At 33.3% G+C, this 22,016-nt stretch overlaps 2 protein-coding genes across 4 annotated transcripts in view; both read right to left on the bottom strand.

Annotated features, from left to right (window-relative positions):
- Window positions 1–11,808, bottom strand: part of LOC110019209 — a 23,879-nt gene extending 12,071 nt beyond the window's left edge. For all 3 annotated transcript variants that reach the window (XM_020716789.1, XM_020716791.1, XM_020716790.1), the window contains exons 1-2: window positions 11,676–11,808; window positions 6,552–6,712 (exon numbers count right to left, since the gene is read on the bottom strand). In XM_020716789.1, coding sequence (XP_020572448.1) covers window positions 6,552–6,712; window positions 11,676–11,806 — 292 coding nt within the window. In that variant the 5' untranslated portion in view covers window positions 11,807–11,808. The remainder of the gene's footprint in view (window positions 1–6,551; window positions 6,713–11,675) is intronic.
- Window positions 11,809–13,839: 2,031 nt separating this feature from the next.
- On the bottom strand, window positions 13,840–14,734 carry LOC110019365 (early nodulin-like protein 1). Its single transcript, XM_020717007.1, has 2 exons — window positions 14,470–14,734; window positions 13,840–14,389 (listed from the first exon to the last, which is right to left on the bottom strand). Exons 1-2 carry the CDS (start codon window positions 14,651–14,653, stop codon window positions 14,004–14,006), a joined length of 570 nt encoding a protein of 189 aa, XP_020572666.1. The 5' UTR covers window positions 14,654–14,734; the 3' UTR covers window positions 13,840–14,003.
- Between the last annotated feature and the right edge of the window lie 7,282 nt (window positions 14,735–22,016).

Genomic DNA, 22,016 nt, shown 5'->3' with positions numbered 1-22,016 from the left:
TATATATATATATATGTAGAAAAATTTAGGTATTCATATGAAAATAAATAAAAATTTTGTAGTGTGTATGGAAATTCCCCTTGAAGAAAACTATAAATATGGACAAAAGAATCTTCATATAGTTTGTATTAAATTTGAAAAGCCATACAGTCAAGTAATATAAAAGTGGAATGGATGGTTAACAAGAAAAATGAGTGCTAGTAGCAATATACATATATTAATGCAATCTCAGAATGAAAAATTCAAATATAAAATATAGAAAATCTTTGATGAAAAATTGGACTGAAAATTTTCAAAGAGAACCGACAACAAGAGAAGCACGCCCCTCTCTTTCCTCTTAAAAACATGAAGGCAGCAAATTTAAGGCAACTATTCTCCTAACTAAAGTTTATTTTGGTACATTATCTGAATAAACTCAGTTACTCGAATAGGTCTCGCATTGCAAAAAAGAAAAAAATAACTATCTGGTTAGTAGATTCTGCAGCGTCAGATCATATGGTAAAAACAGAAAAATATCTTCCAAAATTTTAAACCATGCCATAAAAACTATAATTTTCAAATTCTAGATAAATCACTATCAAAAGAAGTGAGCATAAATTATTTCATTCTCTCAAAAGATATGGCATTTTATTCCACAATTCAAATACTTGATTGACAAAAAAAATTGTGCAGCTAATTTCATATTTAATCTGTTACTTCAAGGACTTGAACTTAAGAAGGACGGTATACATTGCAACGATGCATCAAAACTCTACCTTCTAAAGAATAATCCATCAAGTGAGCAAATAGCGGCCTATGTATCCGCCAAAAGCCATACTGCAAGTTCCAAAGACTTCTCAAATAATGTGTTGCATGACTTTGAAACTAACACAGAAACGCTCAAACTTTATTTGCAACAAAAAACTAATTCCTTCCCCATTCAATAACAAACATTTTAAAGACTTTCAACGTAAAATTGTCATCTAAGTAAGCATGCTCATAGTTCTTATCCAATCAAATCAAGAATCCTTTCTAACATTTTCTTTAATTTGCAATAATATATGGGGACCATCTACAATCAAAAACATCTTTAGAACTACATAATTTATTATCTCTATGGATGATCATATATATATTACTTGTGTTTTCCTAGAGAAAAATTTCAAAGCGAAACAATTTTTAACATTCCAGATACCATGATCCTCAGTCTATTTAAAACAAAATTTTAAATACGAAAAATTGACACACACACCCCCCACCCCAAACCCCCCCAAAAAAAAAAACTTTGAATTACCTTAGAAAATCATCTCTTTTATCAAGAGATTATCTAATAAATTGTGTTTCAACAGACCTCAACAAAATTATTGTTTGAAGAAAAAAATATAAACTTCTTAAAAGTGGCTGGATCACAAATTTTCATAAGCATTTTGAAGTACCTCTAAGTTGATTCTGTCCAAACAACTAAATATCTTCTTATAAGATAACTCTCCACATTATTTAAACTTCAAATCTTTATTATTCGTTTTCCATAACCAAAATCATTTCTTCTATTCCTCCAAATTTCTTTGGTTATTCAATCCTCATTAACTTTCATTCTCAACATCAAAACAAATTACACCTGAAATTTATGAGGGTATCTTTATTGAATACTCCCCATATTAAAAGGGCACAAATGTTACAAATCCAGAAACATAAACTTATTGAATATAAAATTGATTACAAAAAATTCAAAATTCAGGAGAAGAAAATTAAACAATAGGAATTTCAAGGTCTAAACTTATTTAGTCCTCCACCATCTTCTCACAACAAACAGAAAATAAATATTTCTTATTGCTCCTCATTCAATTTGTCAAAGCCTCGCCAAAAGTGCAAACTCCCTTATCACCATAGCATTACATCCAACTTATTCAAGCGTTGCCAAAAGTTTAAACTCCATCACCTAATGACTATAACCAACCTGTTCAAGCCTCAACAAAAAACTGTAATCCTCATCATCACCTTGTTAATATGCCCAACTAATATAAAATGATATTTAAATCTTTACTATAAGAAAAAACCAAAAAAGGGACCAACTAACACATCTTCAACATTCAAGAACCAAACCTACTTTTAAGTTTCAATCAAGTACAAAGTAGTGAAAATAATCCTATAGATGATGATATTGATCTCAATTATCTTATGTCTTTAAGATGTAAGGTCATACACCCAAAACCAAACCTATGGTTTTGAAATTATGAAGGGCTTGCCACTAAATTTTATACATTTGTCACTTCTCTTGGTAAAATAGAGATTCCAATATATACAACAAACTTAAAACCGTCAAGTGACAGCAAAATATAATAGAAGAAATGCATGTCTTAGACAAGAATGATATAGGTTAGGTTTATGAACTTCTATCAAGAAAAGAAAACACCTAGATGCAAATGAGACTTTACAATCAAATAGAAAATAGATGAAACTATGAATAAAAATAAATACGGACATTACAAAATGGTATAACTAACATATAGTATTAAATGTTATCTCACGATATTAAACTCAACACAATTCAAGGTATGCTCTTTCTAATGGTGAATTTGGATGGTCTATACATCAACTTAGCATTAAACACGTTTTTCTATTGGGGATCTTGAGGTTGAATTATGTATGAAGATTCTACATATATTGAAAAATCAAAGAAACATCAGCAATATATAAATACTTAACAAAGCTTTATATATTGCCTGAAGCAATCTCCATGTGCCGAGTTCGACAGATTTTCAACAAGAGATGAAAATTGAAGATAAACTTAGTGCAAAGCAAAGCACACTCTCCAAATTTAGTGCTGACATATAAAGGAAAAAAAAGCAACAATGATCTTATATATGTAAGTTGTTATATCAATGGGTGATTTCAAGGAAAACCTAATCAGATTAAGAGCTTCTAGTAGGAGAATTTAAGGCAAGTGACATAAAATTCTAAAACACTTCCTCTGGATGAAAGTGAAGTAATCAAAATAAGGTATTGCTATTTCTTAAATTTAGTAATATTCTTGATTTACATTTTAGCAATAGGAATGCACGAACATAAGCCCACATAAACATTAATGGATCAACAAAAAATAAAAAAGAATCGCCACTCAAGGATGCCTAGTAGGCAAGTTGAGCTACTTCTGCTCATCCATATAGATATTAAATTTCCTATTATTGAGTAATCCAAACATTATAATTCGTACAGAAGCCAACATGAAAGCACTTAAGTTCATTCTACGGTACTTCAAAATGACACTAGAAAAAGGAATATTATATATTATGTTATCAAACAAAAAAAAGAAATTTTTTACAGCTTCTCATTAAATGGAGAGATAGGGAAATTTAATTTTAACTTTTTGTTCTACCTGCATGGCATTCTTCGACATTAATTTTGAGTATTTAGTATATCTGTCAGAGCACATGCAGACATGTTTAAACTTTAGGGGCTTGAGCATATTTTTAAAAAAAAAAAAAATTGCTTTTTAGACAAATTGCATGCTTTTTAGATAACTTGCAGATCTATCAGAGCATCATACTTGAGCCAAAAAGTGCCTCACTGAGCATGCAGAACTTATAATTATCCCAATTTAGTTGTTTTTTGCGAGTATTTTATTATTGAATCACGCATAAAATTTGATTTCGAATTTTAAAAAATCTCATGCCCGGTTTTAGGTGTGTAACAAATCTGATGGAGATATAAGTCGATCGAGACTACCTGGTACTTAACATGCTATAAGCAATTTATATTTAAAACCCTTTCTATTCCTGTGTGTCCCACAGGATACATTTCTTTCCCTCTATATAGGTACCCTCCCTTATTCATTTTCATTCCCAGTTCAGTTCAGCATGTGTATACTCAAGAGTTATGGCTTTTAGTGAGGATTCTGAATCAAAAGTTCAAGAGTTCAATTCTTTCAAAGTAATCAAGTTCATCACAAGTCCCCTATGAGTTCAATTTTTTTCTTAATTTATGGTTCTTTCAATTTCTTCTGAACAAGACTAATCTGCCTTTCTTTTTATTTGTCTAACAAAATTAACTTATACTTTTAATTGTATTCTTAAACGTGATTTGAAGGTCCATAAAGTCCTTCAAGTGCGATTTATTGTGCTTTCTCATTGAAAATTTTAGGCAAAATCTTTGTTTCCCCAACATAAAAAGCATCTACATGGGCGCTAGGTTCACCTATGATGCCACGAAAAGCATGATGAGTCACCGATGATTTTCATTCACCGCACTAAGAAAAACATGTGTAAGTATTCAAACACTTGCAAGAAAACATCTATAAATATATTGTTTTCTTCAAGTCATGTACAATAAGTGTGGGTACTTGGAATTTTAGGCAAGCCCATTTCCCCTCCACATCAAGTACAATGCATACAGGGACCTAGATCACGCACGAATATACAAATATACAAGTAAGCACATTCATGTTATACTCGTGTACAATGTATCAGCAACGATGACATTATTAGCAACCAAAAAATTAAAATATATATAATTTTTCTTTCTTCTTTTTTACTTTTATCTTCTTTTCTCAATTTTTTTCTTTTTTTTCCTTATTTTAATTTTCTACTCATTTTTTTTTCTTTTTATCCTTTATATTTTTTTTTCTTTTACCTTTTTTTCTCTCTCTTCTTTTTCTGGTTTTATAGTTTAGTTTAGTTTAGTTTATTTTATTTTAGTTTATAGCCTTGGCTTTAACTCTTTATTTCTATTTTTCTTCCTTCTCTTTTTTATGTGTTCCTCCCTCCCTCTTGAGTAGAGAGAGAGATGTGGAGAAGTGGGAGAGAAGGGGTTAAAAAAAGAGATTGAGAGAAAAGAGTGGGAAGGAGAGACTAAGAGGAGAAAACGAGATTGAGAGAAAAGTGTGGGAAGGAGATACTAAGAGGGGAAAGGGTATCAGAGACAGGACTGAAAGAAAAAGAAGCAAATGTGGAAGGTGAAAAAGGAAGGAGAAGAAAGGAAGAGAAGAAAAGTAGAGAGAGCAGTAGGTGGAGAAAGGAAAATTAAGGAGGAAGGAGAGAGGAAAAAGAAGAAGGGGAGGGGAAGCAAAGAGGAAAGCAGATGGCAGGTCCAACGACTGTGATGGCTACCACAAAAGAGGGAGACTGCATGTGAGAGAAAAGGAGAGAATGAGAGGGGGAGAGAGTGCATGCAGAAAAAAATGAAAGAGGGGAGTTAGGTGGCTGGTAAAGATTTAGGTTATATTTAATTTATTTATTTTTTATTTTTTATAACTAAAAACCATATGACCCTCACATCTCTAGCGAAGATGTTAGTACGGAGATAGAGATGGGGAGGGGAGGTGGATAATTTGATTTTTTTTTTTTGATATACACACACACACACACACATATATATATATATATATAATTGAAATAGATAATATTTGTGCAATTTCTCAAATTTTTTGCACACCTAAGATTTCATGTCGTTGACCTCATACATGACTTTTGTAATTTAACTTTATGTCAAGCAATATAGTGTCCTTAATGGATAAATTCAACATTCCATTCATGTTGGCACTGTGTGTTTTGCAACCAAATTGTGTTTGAGCCATGTCGATGGAAGTTGAGACTTTTCAAATTCAACTTGAACTACGTCACATTCGTAAATTATTGTTTTCGTGCCACTTGATCAAATTGATTGTAAAAGGTTATTTCTGGATAATCTCAATGCTTTGGATGCATTGGCAGTTTGTTTTGCCATCGCACATTTGAGCAATTTCAAATGCACTCCAAGCAATCCAAACTTAATTTGTGTGACCTCGCTCTGATGCCTGCTATTTTGATTATATTTGTTAGTCAACAAGCAGGACAGGCACGGAGGTCAATAATATTGATGAAAAAAAATCTCATTTCAATAATTTTATTGGTGGTGGAATAAAAATGGTGTTGATTTGACAATATTGTCATGCCGCTTCAAACATATATAAAAAAGGGGTTGAAACAAACCCAACAAAATCAGCAACTCCTCCAAATATATGCCAACTCAATTTCATTTCTGCACAGAATGCCAAAATTTATGAATATGATCATGAATAGAAAATTTGGACGAGACGGCTTCAATAACAATTGTCTTAGGATGTTAGCATTTCCCCATTTTCAGGATGGTGCAAAAAAAAACATTAATACAAGAAAATGCGAAATGACAACTGCAAGGAGTTTCATTATCCAGTCAAACATAGGAAAAGCAGAAATGTTTAATCCATATAAGTATTTAAGCCTGAAACTACATTGAATCACAGGCAGTAAAAAGATAGTTGTGGGACATTAGGTCAAAGCTAAAAAACTATGGTGATAATGGTTAAAAAAAATAACCACGGTTTAGCAATTTATATCTAACAAAAATGGCAGCAAGCTGTTCATAAGAACGTATGTTCTCCATTTCTTTATTAGAAGGGGTTAATTTCAAGTAACATAAAAAATGAGCTGTCAGCACTGGTTAGGAAGAATATCGATGATTTTGAACTTGTCATAAATTAAAATCAAACAAGTTGTCAAAGAAAACAGAATGTTAAAGAGACCCAGGAAACATCATATTCAAATGAAAAGTATTACCATTACTTGCATTGACCGTTTCTTTTGCATTTTTCACAGCCAACTCTAGAAGCTTTGGATCTAATGAATCAAGTCCATCTGATTGCTGAAGCTTTCTCTCAAGAAACTTTGCTAAAGCTGCAGCTTTGTTTGTTGCTATAGGTCCATTTGGGTGGGCCAACCTATACAAAATCAATCAGCCAGGAATGAAATAAACTATTAAAAGTTCTTAATGCCAGCTTTACAACAATTACCCATCAAATGTTGAGACGGAAATTCATCTACAATTGACAAACTCGGATGAGTAGTATCACATACGAGTGTGTAAAATTGAAGAAAAAGGAACGACTCAACCTCGTATTAGACTACTATCGGCTGAGGATATTCTAATTGTAGTAGACAGAAATTTAAGAAGCATACATGTAAACAAACAAGAAACGAATATTGGGCTTGAAAGTTTATATATTTATATTTCTCCAACTTAAAAGATGGCAAAGAGAGGAGTGGAAACTTCAAACCTCTGGTCCTTGAATCTACTCTGAACAGCTCTTTAGTTTGAAATAGATTATGATAAATCTAAATTTATGATATTGGTCATTCATGTAATCCAGATAGTTCGTTCACCCATTGCCGAATCCAAAACATTTTTTTTATCATGCTGTAGAATTGAAAAAAAATGCTGCATTTTAATGATGCAGTATTCATTGATTATCGCAATATTATCATCTTCTTCCTCCCAATTTTCATGCTTTTGATTCTACTCTTATCTCTCTCTTGCTGTATTTTCTAGCGAAAGCAAACTCAAATAGACCGCAAAAAACAATCCAAACAACCCCTTAATATAAAAATATAGATGATATTATATAATCTTATATAATAATACTAAAATGCCATGTTTTCCCTGTCTCCAACGCTCAAGTCTCAAGATACAGAGCACAATGTTGCCGCCTATTCTTTGTATGTGAATCCTAGACGCCCAACAAGTGACTATCATCAGCAACTTCCATTAGCCGCATGCCAAAAAGCCATTTGGTGCTCTCAAAAGCCCATTGAGGGACTAAATCACCATCATGGCATCTTACTCCAATTGTGGACCAACATATTTTCTTGATAGTTGCTATTACCTCTAGCAAAACATGTTGGTCCTTCACAAAACAGCCCATCATGAGCTTCATCAACTACCGCAACTCATCATCAACGAAGTACAATGTCATTGCCCAATGTGTCTTGCCTATACAAGTAAATCTGTGGTTAACTTCCATAATGGCTGAAGGGTGATGGACCCACAACAAAGACCAGGCAAATAAGGCACTTACAATGAATACAACCTCAATGGATCCAACGATAGTTTAACACCTTGTTTAATATTTTAAAATTATTTGGCTATTACTGAGGGAATTAAAAGATTAGAAGATCGAATGTGGATTTATAATTAACAGATAAGCATAAATAGTAAATTCTTATCTAATCCCTACATTAATGAGAGAATAATACGTAGGCAGTTCCTTTCTAAGTTAATCTGCTAAAATTAAACACTAATAAAGGTCAATTGGAATGTTATATTAGTGGATTAATTTGGGATTAATTAGTTGAACCATGCAGCCTATTTGATAGCTTAGAATAATTGCACTAATTAGTATTTAATTGCTAATTAGACAATTTTTCTCACATTTTAATTAGTTGAACCATGCAGCCTCATAGGAATTAATTAAACTTTAATAAAAAAACAAGAATCATCATCGTAATCAAAGATAAGATAGGTATTAATAAGGGGTTAATTAAACATTATAATTGTTAAGACTATTTTGTCCTTAAGGGGTTGTTTGGTTGGCAGCATTTCTGGTGCATTGCATTCCAATTCCTTGCATTTTGAAAAATTAGTTATTTGTTCGGAAAGAATTGGAATTCAATGTAAACTTGCATTGCATGCGAAATTTAGCATTTAGTTCATTTTCTCAGAAGTTGAATTTCCTCTGATTTGACCGAGTTCCAAAACCATAGCTAAATATAAATTGTTGTAGGCACCACTGCTAGTAGTTGGTCGCGCAGCTGCCGAGCATCATCATCGTTGGTAGCCCTTGTCGTTGCTAACACCACAACCGTCAGCTGCCCCACTATCACTGGCGCCACCGCCGACCGTAGCCACCCACTGCAGGGTATTTTCGTAATTGGGGACTGCTGTCGTCGCCGGCCAAGTCGCCCACAGTTAGGCATCGTCGCACTATGTTCCCCTCACCGCAGTTGGACACCACCACCGTTGACAGCTGTCGTCGGCAAATGCATTACTTCTAAATACATTATTTTTATTTTATTTTAAATCAAACAAAAAAATGAAGTTGTTCATTTGTTTTACACCAAACCAAACAAATTCAAAAAATTTGAATAACAATATATTTACTCCTACGTATTCATTTTATATTGTTGTACTTTTTCAGCAAACCAAACAATATCTAAATCAAACGGCTTATTAATTAGATTTCTTATAAATATATTGAAGGCATGTTCATTTGGCACTAACGCAGCATTTAGCATAGTTTAAGTGTCAAATGGTGTAATTTTCCAATTTGCTTATTTATTATAGATTAGCCCTATGTATATGTCTCGTTCATTTAAGTAAGCCCAAAGCAAAGCCCGGTTCACCCCATGCTTAAGTTACAATGCATTTCTCATGTCTCTCCTGTGTGATATGTGCTACAGCTCTATTGATCAAAATTTGCATCTTCCAATACCTCTCTCATTCGATATTTGCGGCACCTCATACAATCACAATTGACATTATGCTTCTTTATTGTGCCTCTCTTGATCACTGCAATACTTCCTTGTGACAGCTCTCTCCTTCAATCATTATGGTGCGCCTCTCTTTCAATCATTATGATAGTATTTTCAATGGTAACGGTTTTTATAATGCTAACCTTCTCCTTCCTCTAACTAAATCAAATCCTGACATACAATAATGATTCCAATAAATTTTGGGAAGAAAATCATGGAATAGATTTAGTGAATCTTAACATACAACAATGAACCTTGACATATGCCAAGGAAGATCCATAACAGCATTTTGCAATAAAATCCTAAAATTTGGCCAGCTTTTTAAAAGAGTCTCTCGAAAATTATATTTAAGGGATTCTACTTCATTTTAGTGGACCATATAAAAGTAAAAAGTAACTTTGATGAATCTTTAGTTTACAACGAACTAATTGGCAAACAGGCCAGCAAATTGGCAAAATTATGGTTAGAAAGACTTTGTATAGAAGTGCACAAAAATCTCATTAGCTATACATGATGATCCTATGATGATGTGCAATCTTATAATGGTCATACAAACCATCTCAAGAGTATAACTAGCAATTTGAATTCGTCATAATAAAATGTTGAAGAATAGCACTGATGATGAGAGTGGACTCTCAAAAGTTTCAAAAAGAGACTGGTTGGAGTATACACTCTATAGAGCATTAAAATAAGATGGAACAAAAGCTGTCATGGAAACTAGTAGGTTGCGGACCTGATGGACTATTAAATTAAATTGGTTGTGCCATGAAGGTCATCATTAATAAGCGAGTGATGCATGGATGTCATTGACAAGCCCAACATGTGAATGATCCTAAGGGGGGCAACCTTCAACATAATCACTTTGCAACGATGCTAGTTATTGTGTTTCACATAAGAGCTGAATGATCATATATTGAGATTTCTCCATACTGCAAATGTGATCTTCAAGAGATGTATAAAGAGGGCATTCACCAACAAGGTTAAGCCAGTCAAACAAAAACGGAATAGATGCGTAACATCTCTAGCTGAAAAACTGATTCCTAAAATGACGAGAGTTGGAACACAAGGACTTACTGTTGCAAGCATTATGCCTCTTGGCCATTGGCATGTACTCGATGAGCTTATAATTGTTGGGTTGTTCCCGCAAACGACCTCAAACTACCACATGCTAGACAATTTATGAGTATAGGGAAGAGTGTATTGCATTAACATTACACAAAAATCAAATACACGCACATAAGTAGATTACAATTCACAAAAACATTTCATGCTAAAAAAAGAAAAATCATGAAGCATAACCTAGTTGAAATAACTTCTTCACTCTTTTGTATCATGAAAAAAGTGAGATTTCAAATAATAACAACAAAAGTTGGTGACAGTCAACAATGGAAGATGCAAACAAAGGACAACAAATGCTAAGAAAGTTTTCAGTATGGACGTTCTTTAACCCTAATGTATAAACTCAACTCAATGTCAATTTTATCATTTTCATCAATATCCAAAACCAACTTCCAATGCATGATGTAAGTCATAAATAATTTGTCTTTTATAGTATAAACATTACTAAAAAAAATCAAGATTTAAGTAATGTGCAGTTGCTATGTAAAGATAAATGAAGTTATGGTTCTCACATTGTACAATTATTTCAAAAGTCTGCTCGAACTTATCATTATTAATAAAACTTGCAGCAATAGCCTCTTTGGCAAGATCCATCGCTCCATATATATAACTCATCAGCTATGAAAATAAATAATTTGGGGTAAAAAGTGGATTTTGTATAGCAAGGAAATTAATTTCCAAATCTTTCAGTTAGAATATTCAAATACTTCAAGATATAGAAACTATGTCTAAGCTTTTGCTTGAATGTTCTAGTGACATCTATGTTCGTTTTGAATGTTCTAGTGGCATCCATGTTTGTTTTGAATAATTGCCTTTTATAGCAGTTGCAATTATTAATTAGTATAAAAAATTGTTCCTCCCATCTTTTTCAAGCACACTTGCACAAAAAATTTATTAACACGGAAGTTTGAGGGTTATGGGACTCAGTAATTAATCAATAAATTATCAAACTAGAAGATTTCCATGATTAGATCAATCCAATCAAATTTAAAAATAGCGCTCGTCTGGAAACAGTGATCAAAGAAGCTCTAAACCTGAATCTAGTAATCCATCAGACCAACATGCAAACGAAGATACACAAAAAGATTCAGCGACGAAATTCGGGATAAACTGGCACCATGAGATAAGCCAAATATAATAATTGCAGAAAAGAAAAGCGTTCGTTCACCATCTCAACAAAGATAGCAATCCAATCGAATATAGATTAAAAAGAGTAGACCCTAGAGAAAAAGAAGGGGGAGTAGGGGTTGAAGAAACCTTGGAAGGGTTCGCAGAGGAAGCGATGGGAGTGGTGCGAACTTGCTACACCGAAGAGCTCGCCGCTCGTCTTCGCTGAGCTCCCTGTCCATCCAGCGGTCCTCCTCTCCCTCTCTCTCCCTTTCCCGCATTAAAAAACATTATTTTGTTTATTTATTTATTTATTTATTTTGGGGAAGAAGAATTTGATCTAATAATTATATGCGAATTATTATTTTATTTCTTTTGAAAATGAGGTTATAAATAAATTATTGAACAAAGCAAATATTTCAATGCACAATTGTGATAAAATTTGTTACGATTGTTGATTTTTTATATTGGAATATGAATGAACAAAATTTAAAACTTGTTATAATAATAATAGAAACTTGGATGCATATTCATTATATATGTAAAGATTGCATGTAAAAAACGTGCCGTCAAGAATCACGAAGAAGAGTCATGGATGGTGAAAGAGGTGATAAAGGCTCACATAGCCTATCATAAACGCTCGATCGACCAGTTTATCTATCGACTATTAAAGAGACAGTGCATTTCCAATGAATAAAAAATGAAAGAAACATCCTTGAAGAGTCCAAGCGACTGGGCTCGTTCGGACGAATCCCTTGCCACTTGAGTTACATAAGATTGGGAGAAGAAAACGAACCTTTCAACTTCAGGACTATTGCTCCCTCCCTCCCTCCCTCCCTCCCTTTGGTAATGCTGTATTCCTTTGACCTGTCTCATGGACAGACTGAGGTTCAACAAACATGATCATTTATTGTTTTGTAAGCTACTCACTAATAATTAATAAAATTTTAATTTAATAATGTTTGATAATGTTAATTATTGTGTGTAACATGGACAACCAGCAACCTCAATGATTTGGATGACCAACAATCTAGATGACCCACTGCCTTGATGATTAGCAGCTTGGACGACCTACAACCAGGACGACTTGTGACCGGAAATAACTAGCAACCAGGATGATTTGAAGCCAATTATGCTTAGTGGCAGAGCCAGAAAGCAACCAAATGATAATATCATAAATATACCTAGAACACCCCTATTAAAGCATGGGCAAACATATAACTTCAGATATTGTGTCCTCTCCCCTATAAATAAGAAATTATTTTAATATGTTCGAGCCGAAACAATGCAATTACCTCATATAAATGTTCATTTACTACGCACTCTTCTATCTCTCCTTTTCAGTTCTCTCTCTTATCTTAGGCAATATTTATTAGGTGTTACTCACGAACATATTAGGATTTAGCAAACAAATATCATATAAGTAATTGATATCTAGACAAGGTTGTCTGCCTTTATGGTGGGTTGAAAAATATTAGACATGTATTTGTATAAAGTATACATTTAGACCATAACTCCCAATAATGAAAAATACAGCAAAAATATATGAAAGTAAATGAAATTGATTTCTTTATCGTTCTGTTTACTCCATAGCTTTTTTTACTGTATTTTTACAAAATATTTTAAAGTGAGAATTATTATAATTTAGAAGCATTTACCGACTGAGTAATTTTAACTCAAATCTCAGTAACTAACATTTTACAGAAAAAAAACAGTTGTAGACTACATAGACCTCTAGAAATAAGTGTACAAGCACCGTGGAGCATATGGTAATAGGAAAAGTGTTAGCTTTTTATTTTCTATAAATTGTATTATTTAAAAGGTTGTATGAGCTTGTTGTAACTTTAATTTCCATTGTGATGTGATTTTAAGAATCTCTTACCCGTTACTCTTGAGTTTATCTCCATCGCACATAATATCAAATTTATTGTATTTGATAATCAAATTAGATAAATGCATATTTATCAAATTCATTATGTGACAAAAGAGCTCCTGAGCGATGTCGCAATCAGATTTACTACATCCAAATTTAAGTCGCAAAAGTGGCGGAATGCTCGAAGAACAAAAATCGAACGCAAGAAAATTCGATTTGATAGAGCGTAGTATCTAATTTCTATTTTAAATATGCCCCCACACAAAGTCTTAACCTTAATTCAGATGTTAAACCATGTTCTAACATAAAAATGGCATAATCCAAGTATAAAATGATCATTACCAAAGTTAAAACACACAACAAAATCAAAAACTACAATCAAACATAAACATAACCACATAATCTTACTTCGCAGCCAAGAAACTCCAACAACTACTCTTTACAGATTAAAACCATCAAACATTACAAAAAAAACAAAAGACAAAGCAACTCAAAACCGGACAAGATCTTCAGTTCCCCAAAAAACAACAACAACTATGTTCTTACATTTCAAAACACAAACATTACATAACAACAAAACCATAGAAAATCTTTACTTAAAAGCTCTAAGCCAAACCAGACAAGATCTTGTCGTTCCATTCCTCAACAATCCATTTTAACATCAACAAAACTAAAGAGCCAAACAACACCACAAAAAGCGCATCAGAGCCGCCGCTACTGTATGCTGTAGCGCTGCTGTTCGGCGATGGACATGGCGACGGCGCCCCTGAAAATGGTGCCGGAGCACCGTGAGAAGCCATGACATCAACCATAAGCCTTTGGCCCTTCTTGCAATGTTCAACATTACCGCTGACGAAGAAGAAAAACCCCGGCTTGTCGAGGAGGAAGACGGCGCTGCCATCCTTCAACAGGGTGCCATTACCGCTCTCGTTGCAGTGATAATAGCCTATTTTCTCCACACGAATAACAGAGTCGTTCTTGTACTCGAAGACTGAAAATTGAAAACAGAGGGAAATGAGATGAAAGGAAGAAACTTTACTGTTTTGGAGTGAGGGATTTGTTGGTTCTTACCGAGGGAGTCGCCGACATGGAAGCGGAGGTTGGTAGCCCAGGTTGTGTAGAAGTCGGGATTGTTGTCTTCGGGGACTCGCCAGCCGAGATCGCCGCCGACCTTGTAGTGGTTCTGAGGGGCCACGAGGAAGTAGGTGAAGGAAGGGAAGAGGAAGAAGATGAAGAGGTGGGAGGAGAGAGGCATCTCGAGAGATGTTTGTTGGGAGAGAAGAGGAATCGAAGTTGGGAGAAGTGTTGGGAACTGAACGGAGAAGGGAAGGAGAAGAAGTAGAATTGGATGGGTTGGTTAGACGGTTATAGTCTTATAGGCGGTTTTTGGTATTTGTAAAATAAATAAATAGGCTTAAAACTGAATTTACAAAAAAATGATTTTTTTTTAATTTTTTTAAAAGAAATGACGAAAGGCTATTATACGAGCATCCAGACACTTCTAATATGTCTAACAATTCGAGTATCACCCTCTTTAAGACTCATGTCGCTAGAGGACATTGGAATCCCAAACCTGAGGGGTCTTGTACGAGGATGCAAAGTAACTGACTAGTAAACGCAACACTATATTTTTTTTTTATTTATATTGATAAATAGACTATGGTACATAGGCACAATTTGGGGTTGATGAGGCTTAATTTAATAAAAGTAAAGTTTTTAAATTGGAATTTAAGCTTATTTTAAATAATAGAATACTTATTAAGTTGAATTTTAGAGAAATATAATTAATTAAAAAAAAAGAATTATTTAAGATTCATAGTTTTAGGTTTCAATTAAATAATACATTATTTGATTCTGAATAAAATTTTAATTTATAATTTTTTAATAAAAAAATAAGTTTATTTTAAAAAAAATCAATTATAAGAGAAAAATTAATTTGAAAATTTAAATTAATTTTTTTATGGATATGTTCTATCAAATAAATTTAAATTTGAATATTATAAATTGTATTGTACTTAAGATATATTTTGAATATTTTTAGAGAAAAATTAATTTGAAAATTTAAATTAATTTTTTATGGATATGTTCTATCAAATAAATTTAAAATTGAATATTATAAATTGTATAATTGTATTGTATTTAAGATATATTTTGAATATTTTTATTTTTAAAATTAAGTGGAGAATAGGTTAAATTTGATTCATTAGTTATCCGGAGTCGCCATTAAGTGGAGAATAGGTTAAATTTGATTCATTAGTCATGCGACGTCGCTCGCAAAAAATTTATCTAAAATAAATTTATAATTTTAAAATTAAATTATCTCTTAAAAGTTAATTTTTTTAAGAATAAATTTATTATTTTATTTAAAAATTCATTCAAAATTAAATAAATGTATTATTTCAATTGAATCTTAAATTTATTAAGCTTAAATAATTCTTTATTAAATATTATTTACATTTCTCCAAAATTCAATTTAAGTATATTGGTTTAAAATAATATTAAACCATAAATATCAAATCATATCATGTAGACACAATTTGATAGATTTAATTAAATAAATTTATAATTTTAAAATTAAATTATCTCTTAGAAACTAATTTTTTTAGAATAAATTTATTATTTTATTTAAAAATACATTCAAAATTAATTAAATGCATTATTTTAATTGAATCTTAAATTTATTAAGCTTAAATAATTATTTATTAAATATTTTTTGCATATCTCCAATATGCAACTAAAAGTATTCTTTTTTTAATTAATATTAAATAATAAATATCTAATTATATCGTGTAGACACAATTTGATAAAATTAACTCTAAATGAAAAGCTAATGCTGAAATTATAAATTATTACTTATAAATAATTATTGAGGTATGCTCATTGTACTAATAAGTTAAATTTGATTTAATATTCACTTAATTTTAATATAAAATATACTTCAAGTATATCATAATTAAAAGAAATTATAAATTATTACTTATAAATAATTATTGAGCTAAGCTCATTAAATTAATAAGCTAAATTTGATTTAATATTCACTTAATTTAATATAAAATATACTTAAAAGTATATCATAATTAAAACATAAAATAATAAAATTCAAATTTATATTTATGTGACATAATAGATCATTACGAGAAATGATTTAAAATATCAAAATTAATTTTTATTTTAGTTGTTAGTTTTTAGGATTAAGTTACAATACAATAAGCCCATGTCTTCCTAGGTCTACCTCTGCCTTTCTTAACACTAGTCGAATTTAAAACATCTACTCTCCTAATCGTATCATCTAATGGTCGACGTTTAATATGACCAAACCATCTAAGACGACTTTCTCTAATTTAAAACATAAAATAATAAAATTCAAATTTAAATTTATGTGACATAATAGATCTTTACGAGATATGATTTAAAATATCAAAATTAATTTTTATTTTTGGTTGTTAGTTTTTAGGATTAAGTTACTTTTTTTATTAACTTCTTTTTATAAATTACTTTAGAGTTGAATAAATTTATTTTTTTAATTAAAAATTAAAATTAATTATATTTTTCCAAAATCCAACTTTTTAAATAAGCTTAAATTCTAATTTTAAAAGGATAATTTTATTAAATTATGTCACGTTAAACACCAAATTGCGCCTATGTTGCACAACTTTGGGTCTGTTTGGGGCAACCACAACTCTTAAAACGTAACTGTGAAGCTGGTGAATGATAATTTGATGCTCAAAAGCTGCGGTGGTTATTATAATTTTTTTAAGTCATCGCACCCAGCCAAGAGTTATGGGAAAACGCAAATTCCAACGACAACTTTTTGAAAAAGCTGTCAAAACGTAGTTTACCGAAACATTCAAAACTGCGGCTTTGTGCCGCATTGCCACCATAAAGGGTTGATAAATAGAAATAAAAAGTGACATTTTTGTTAAATCAATTTTAAACATAATTTGTTTTAAAAATTTTATTAAAATATCCTAAATTTCATTCAAAATATTATATGATATTTTAATAGCCTTTAAATTTACGATTTAATTTATTTAAATTATTTCAATACCTTATTTTTCTCATGTCTAAAATATTCCTCAAAATATTAACAATTTTCTTTATAAATAATTTAATTGCTTTACAAGTAGAAAACATTTTTTATTCACTGTATTATTCTCAGATTTTGAAGAAATTTTAATTTTTTTAACTAAAAAAATATTTTTTTTAAAATAAATTATATATTTAAGTATTATTTTTGTTTTCTAAAACAAAATGAACTAATTGTTCATGAGAAAAAAATGAGGTTTTTATGCCCTAATATCATTCTAAGAGTCTGTTTGGGGCGGTTGCAGCTTTTCAGATTTTCAGCCGCAGTTGTGCTACCCTAGGAAACTGCTGAGGGGATGTTGGCTGCCTGTGTGAAAATAATTGTGGGACAGTTATTTTTATAAAAATGAATATTCTAACTCTGTTTAGTAAAAGTGTTTAAAACAAAAATATGACAACACATATTTGATACTTCACAAGCAGAAATTTTTTTCAAAACTGAATAAAAGTTTAGATACATAACTCACTTAACAGTGAGTACTGAAAGTGCTAAAGAAAAAAATAATAATAAAATTACAAGTAAAATAATGATGTTATTATTTTTAACATTAAGACGATATATGTCTCGCCCTAAATTGTCATCTAATGTTGCTATCAATTCGCGATGACTTTTTTGCGGTAAAATCAACCTAATCATCAGCCTATCTGAAGAAGTCACACTTTTCTGCGAGGCTCCACGGGCATATTTAAAACTGTCGACCTTAGCTATGTGGTTGACGTGACTTCAGAAAGGAAGTCTCTAGTCCACAGTGACATAACAATCTTCAGGACTTCCCTGAAATTCTGGAGCTCATCACTTCTGAAAGCAGCGAAATAGAATTCATTAGTCAATTATTTTAAGTTGGAAACAATATGAAAAATTAAGAAAACAAGAAGAAAAACATATCAAAACTGGCCAACACCAACTATCAATGACAATTTTTAGGAATTTATTAATATCTAAGCTTTGATATTTACACATAAAACTTCAGAGTTACAATCACACCAAATTTAGGAATTAGATATGCAAAGACATATTAACTTGGTGGTATGCATGCACATCATCCTTTAAAATATAAAAGCTACAAGGAAAGCATAAAGACACAAATAATCTTTCATCATAAGAAGGCATAAGAACCATATAGCATAGAATCACGATTGACAAAAGGACTTAAAAGCAAACTTGTACATGTACAAAAGAAGGGCAAAAGAGAGGTCATCAATGTTGGGTAATGTAGAGACCCGATCCACCGAATTTAATTAATTTTCTAATTAAGAATCTCACCTACCGCTCACCCACATTCCCACCTACCGCTCACCTCTCACATCCCACCTACTGCTCACATACCTCCCACCTACTACCCACCACCTACTCGCTTGGTTTCTATAAATAGTCTCTTATGGCTTGTCATAAGCCACAAGCCAAGCCAAACCAAGCCAAGCAAGGTCAAGTCAAGTCCTTTTGAAAAACTAGGGGCAATAGGAAAAGAAAGAGAGGAAGAGAGAGAGAGAGAGGAAGAGAGTGAAGAAAACAGAGATTTTCTTGTAAACGTCTAGGCGCTCGACGGTGTATTTCCTCGAAGAAATAAAATCCTTTGCAGCTCCGTGGACGTAGACAAATTTGTCGAACCACGTAAATCTGTTTGTCGCTCTTGTGTTTTTCTATGTGCAATTTTACTCGTTCCATTTTTTGTTTTATTGTCGTCGTTTTTCACAACAGCTGGTATCAGAGACTTGGGTTTGGATCTAAAGAAGAATGATGGGCAGAGACGATGTGATGACATCGAGGATCAAGAAGTTCAATGACGCATATTTTGCTTACTAGAGGATGCAGATATAAGACTCCTCTATGGGAAGAAACTTCATCTTCCTTTTCTGGGAAAGCGACCAGAAAAGATGGACGAGGCAGAATGGAATCTGTTGGATCGACAAGTTCTGGGGGTTATTCGATTAACCCTGTCGAGATCGGTTGCCCACAACGCCATCAAGTAGAGGACTACTGCATGTCGCATGGAGGCTTTATCAGATATGTATGAAAAGCAATCGACAAATAACAAGGTGCACTTGATGAAAAAGTTATTCAACTTAAAGATGACGGAAGGTGTGTCTGTTGCTCTACACCTGAATGATTTTAATACTATGACAAATCAATTGTCATCTGTTGAAATTGATTTTGATGATGAGATACGTTGATTGGCTTCATTGTCAAATAGTTGGGAAGCCATGAGGATGGCAGTTAGCAATTCTGCAGGTAAATCTAAGCTAAAATATGATGATATTCGTGATTTGATTTATGCTGAGAAGGTGCGCTGAAAGGATTCTGACGAGGCATTATGTTCAATTTTGGCGCTGAATGTTGATTCCAGAGGGAGATCACATGATAGGAACTCAAATAGAGGAAGATCAAAATCAAAGTCTGGTCAGCAGATAACCTACTAGAATTGTGGCAAGGCTGGCCACGTAAAAAAGAACTGCAGGAATCCTAAAAAGAAGGAGAATGATGACGCTAATATTGTAACTAAAGAAATACAATATGCAATATTGTTGGCAGTTCACAGTTCTGTTGATGACTGGATATTGGATTCAGGGGTTTCCTTCCATACATCATCCCGCCGGGAGTTAATGCGAAATGATGTTGCTGGTAACTTTTGGAAGGTATATCTGGATGATGGAAAAGCTCTGGACGTGGTGAGGATGAGAGACATTGATATTGCACTCCCTAACAAGAGCAAATGGACTTTGTAAAAGGTCGGACACGTTACCGCACGTTTCTGAGTTGAAGAAAAACGTCATTTTTGTTGGGCAACTCAATGAGGGTGGTCATTCGGTGGTGTTCTCAGATAGTATTTGGAAGGTTACCAAAGTTGCATTAGTATTGGCTCGGGGTAAGAAAACTAACACACTATATATGACTACAGGTTTACTCAGGCAAGGACACATGAGTCAGGGGTGCATTATGGGGAAACAGAAGAATGTCAGTTTCTTGAAAAGTGGCAGAGCGCCAAAGACAGGAAAACCAGACCATGTACAGAAAAATGGTGAAGAAATCTTGCAAGATGAGAATTCGAGCAAGTGAGAGCTGAACAAGGAGGAGACAGATTCCCTACCAGGGAATCAGACTTGGGAGCTGACAAAACTTCTACCAATGAAGAAGGCATTGCACAACAAGTGGGTGTACCAGGTGAAGATTGCGCTTCGTGGTAGTAAGAGGTACAAGGTTGGACTTGTTGAAAAAGGCTTTCAGCAGGGGCAGAATATTGCTCATGCAGTGGGAGTTGCAAGCAGATACAAGAGTAACCCAGGAAAGAGTTTGGTGATACAATGTTACATTGACAGTGATATGTCAAGTAAGGGTGTTACTCGCTGAGAAACTGAAGTTGTGTGCAGCTTCAGCTGGTCTTCTGGCATAAAGACCAGGGCTTTGAGTTGTAGAGGTGGAGGTGTTTGAGGAAAAGGTCGGTACAACTAGTAGATGATATAACCAGTAGGTGATGCAGTTACTATCTCAGTCTCCAAGTAGGAGAATTGTTGGGTAATGTGGAGACCGAGTTCACCAAATTTAATTAGCTTCCAAATTAAGAATCTCACTTACCGCTCACATACCTTCCCACCTACCGCTCACCTATCACATCCCATCTACTACTCGTCTACCTCCCACCTACCGCTCTCTTGGTTTCTATAAATAGCCTCTTATAGCTTGTCATAAGCCACAAGCCAAGTAAGTTCAAGCCAAGTCCTCTTGAGAGCTAAGAGAAAGAGAGGAAGAGAGGGAGAGAGGAAGGGAGAGAAGAAAATAGAGATTTTCTTGTAAATGTCGTGGCACTCGATGGTGTAATTCCTTAAAGAAATAAAATTCTCTGTAGCTTCGTGGACGTAGGCAAATTTGTCGAACCACTTAAATCTGTGTTGCTCTAGTATTTTTCTGCGTGCAATTTTACTTGTTTCATTTTTCGATTTATTGCCATCGTTTTTCACAACAATCAATGAGAGTCCAAACATGCATAAGATTCATCATGCCCTTCTAAAAAAATCAATCCAAGAATCAGGTAGCCACCATATCCAAAGCATTCAAAAGAAAAAAAATTCTTACCGCTGCTTTGAAGAGGAGAAATAGGGTTGTGTGAGAGAGTCGTGAGGACACGAGGAAGAAGACTTAGATATCATAAGCCGCTGGAGAAGAGGAGGACGATCGTCGGCGAAGAGGAGGAGAGAGGAGAAGATCGTCGCTTGCGGTTTCACGAGGTGATTTCTTTCATTTAGGGCAGCGTAAAGGAGGGCATGGGGCTAAAAAGTCGGACAAGGAAGCTGGGCCACGGGTTGCTAGGAGCGTTCCGCATTACCATGAAATCGCGGCAGGGAATCCACCCCAAACAGGAAGTAAAAGTGACGCGGTGGCGCGCAGCAGTCAAGCCGCCGCCCCAAACGCAGACTAAAACTGATATTAGAAGCGTCGGTATTTTAATGTGTACGTCAAAAATGTGTTATGGTTGATCTTACAATGGCATAATGGTCTAGAAGAAAAGAATATGATGAACCCAAATCCACCGTAACAA

This window comes from Phalaenopsis equestris, unplaced genomic scaffold (genome assembly GCF_001263595.1).
Source record: "Phalaenopsis equestris unplaced genomic scaffold, ASM126359v1 Scaffold000054, whole genome shotgun sequence".
Taxonomy (NCBI): Eukaryota; Viridiplantae; Streptophyta; class Magnoliopsida; order Asparagales; family Orchidaceae; genus Phalaenopsis; species Phalaenopsis equestris.
Note: the sequence above shows the minus strand (reverse complement) of the source record. Positions and strands in the feature narration are given on the sequence as shown.

What these genes read in the sequence shown, in the direction of transcription:
- LOC110019365 (XM_020717007.1), bottom strand. Translation starts at nt 14,653, where the DNA reads ATGCCTCTCTCCTCCCACCTCTTCATCTTCTTCCTCTTCCCTTCCTTC. An exon ending in CCATGTCGGCGACTCCCTCG is followed by an intron (nt 14,390 to 14,469) that starts GTAAGAACCAAC and finishes TTCAATTTTCAG; the next exon opens with TCTTCGAGTACAAGAACGAC.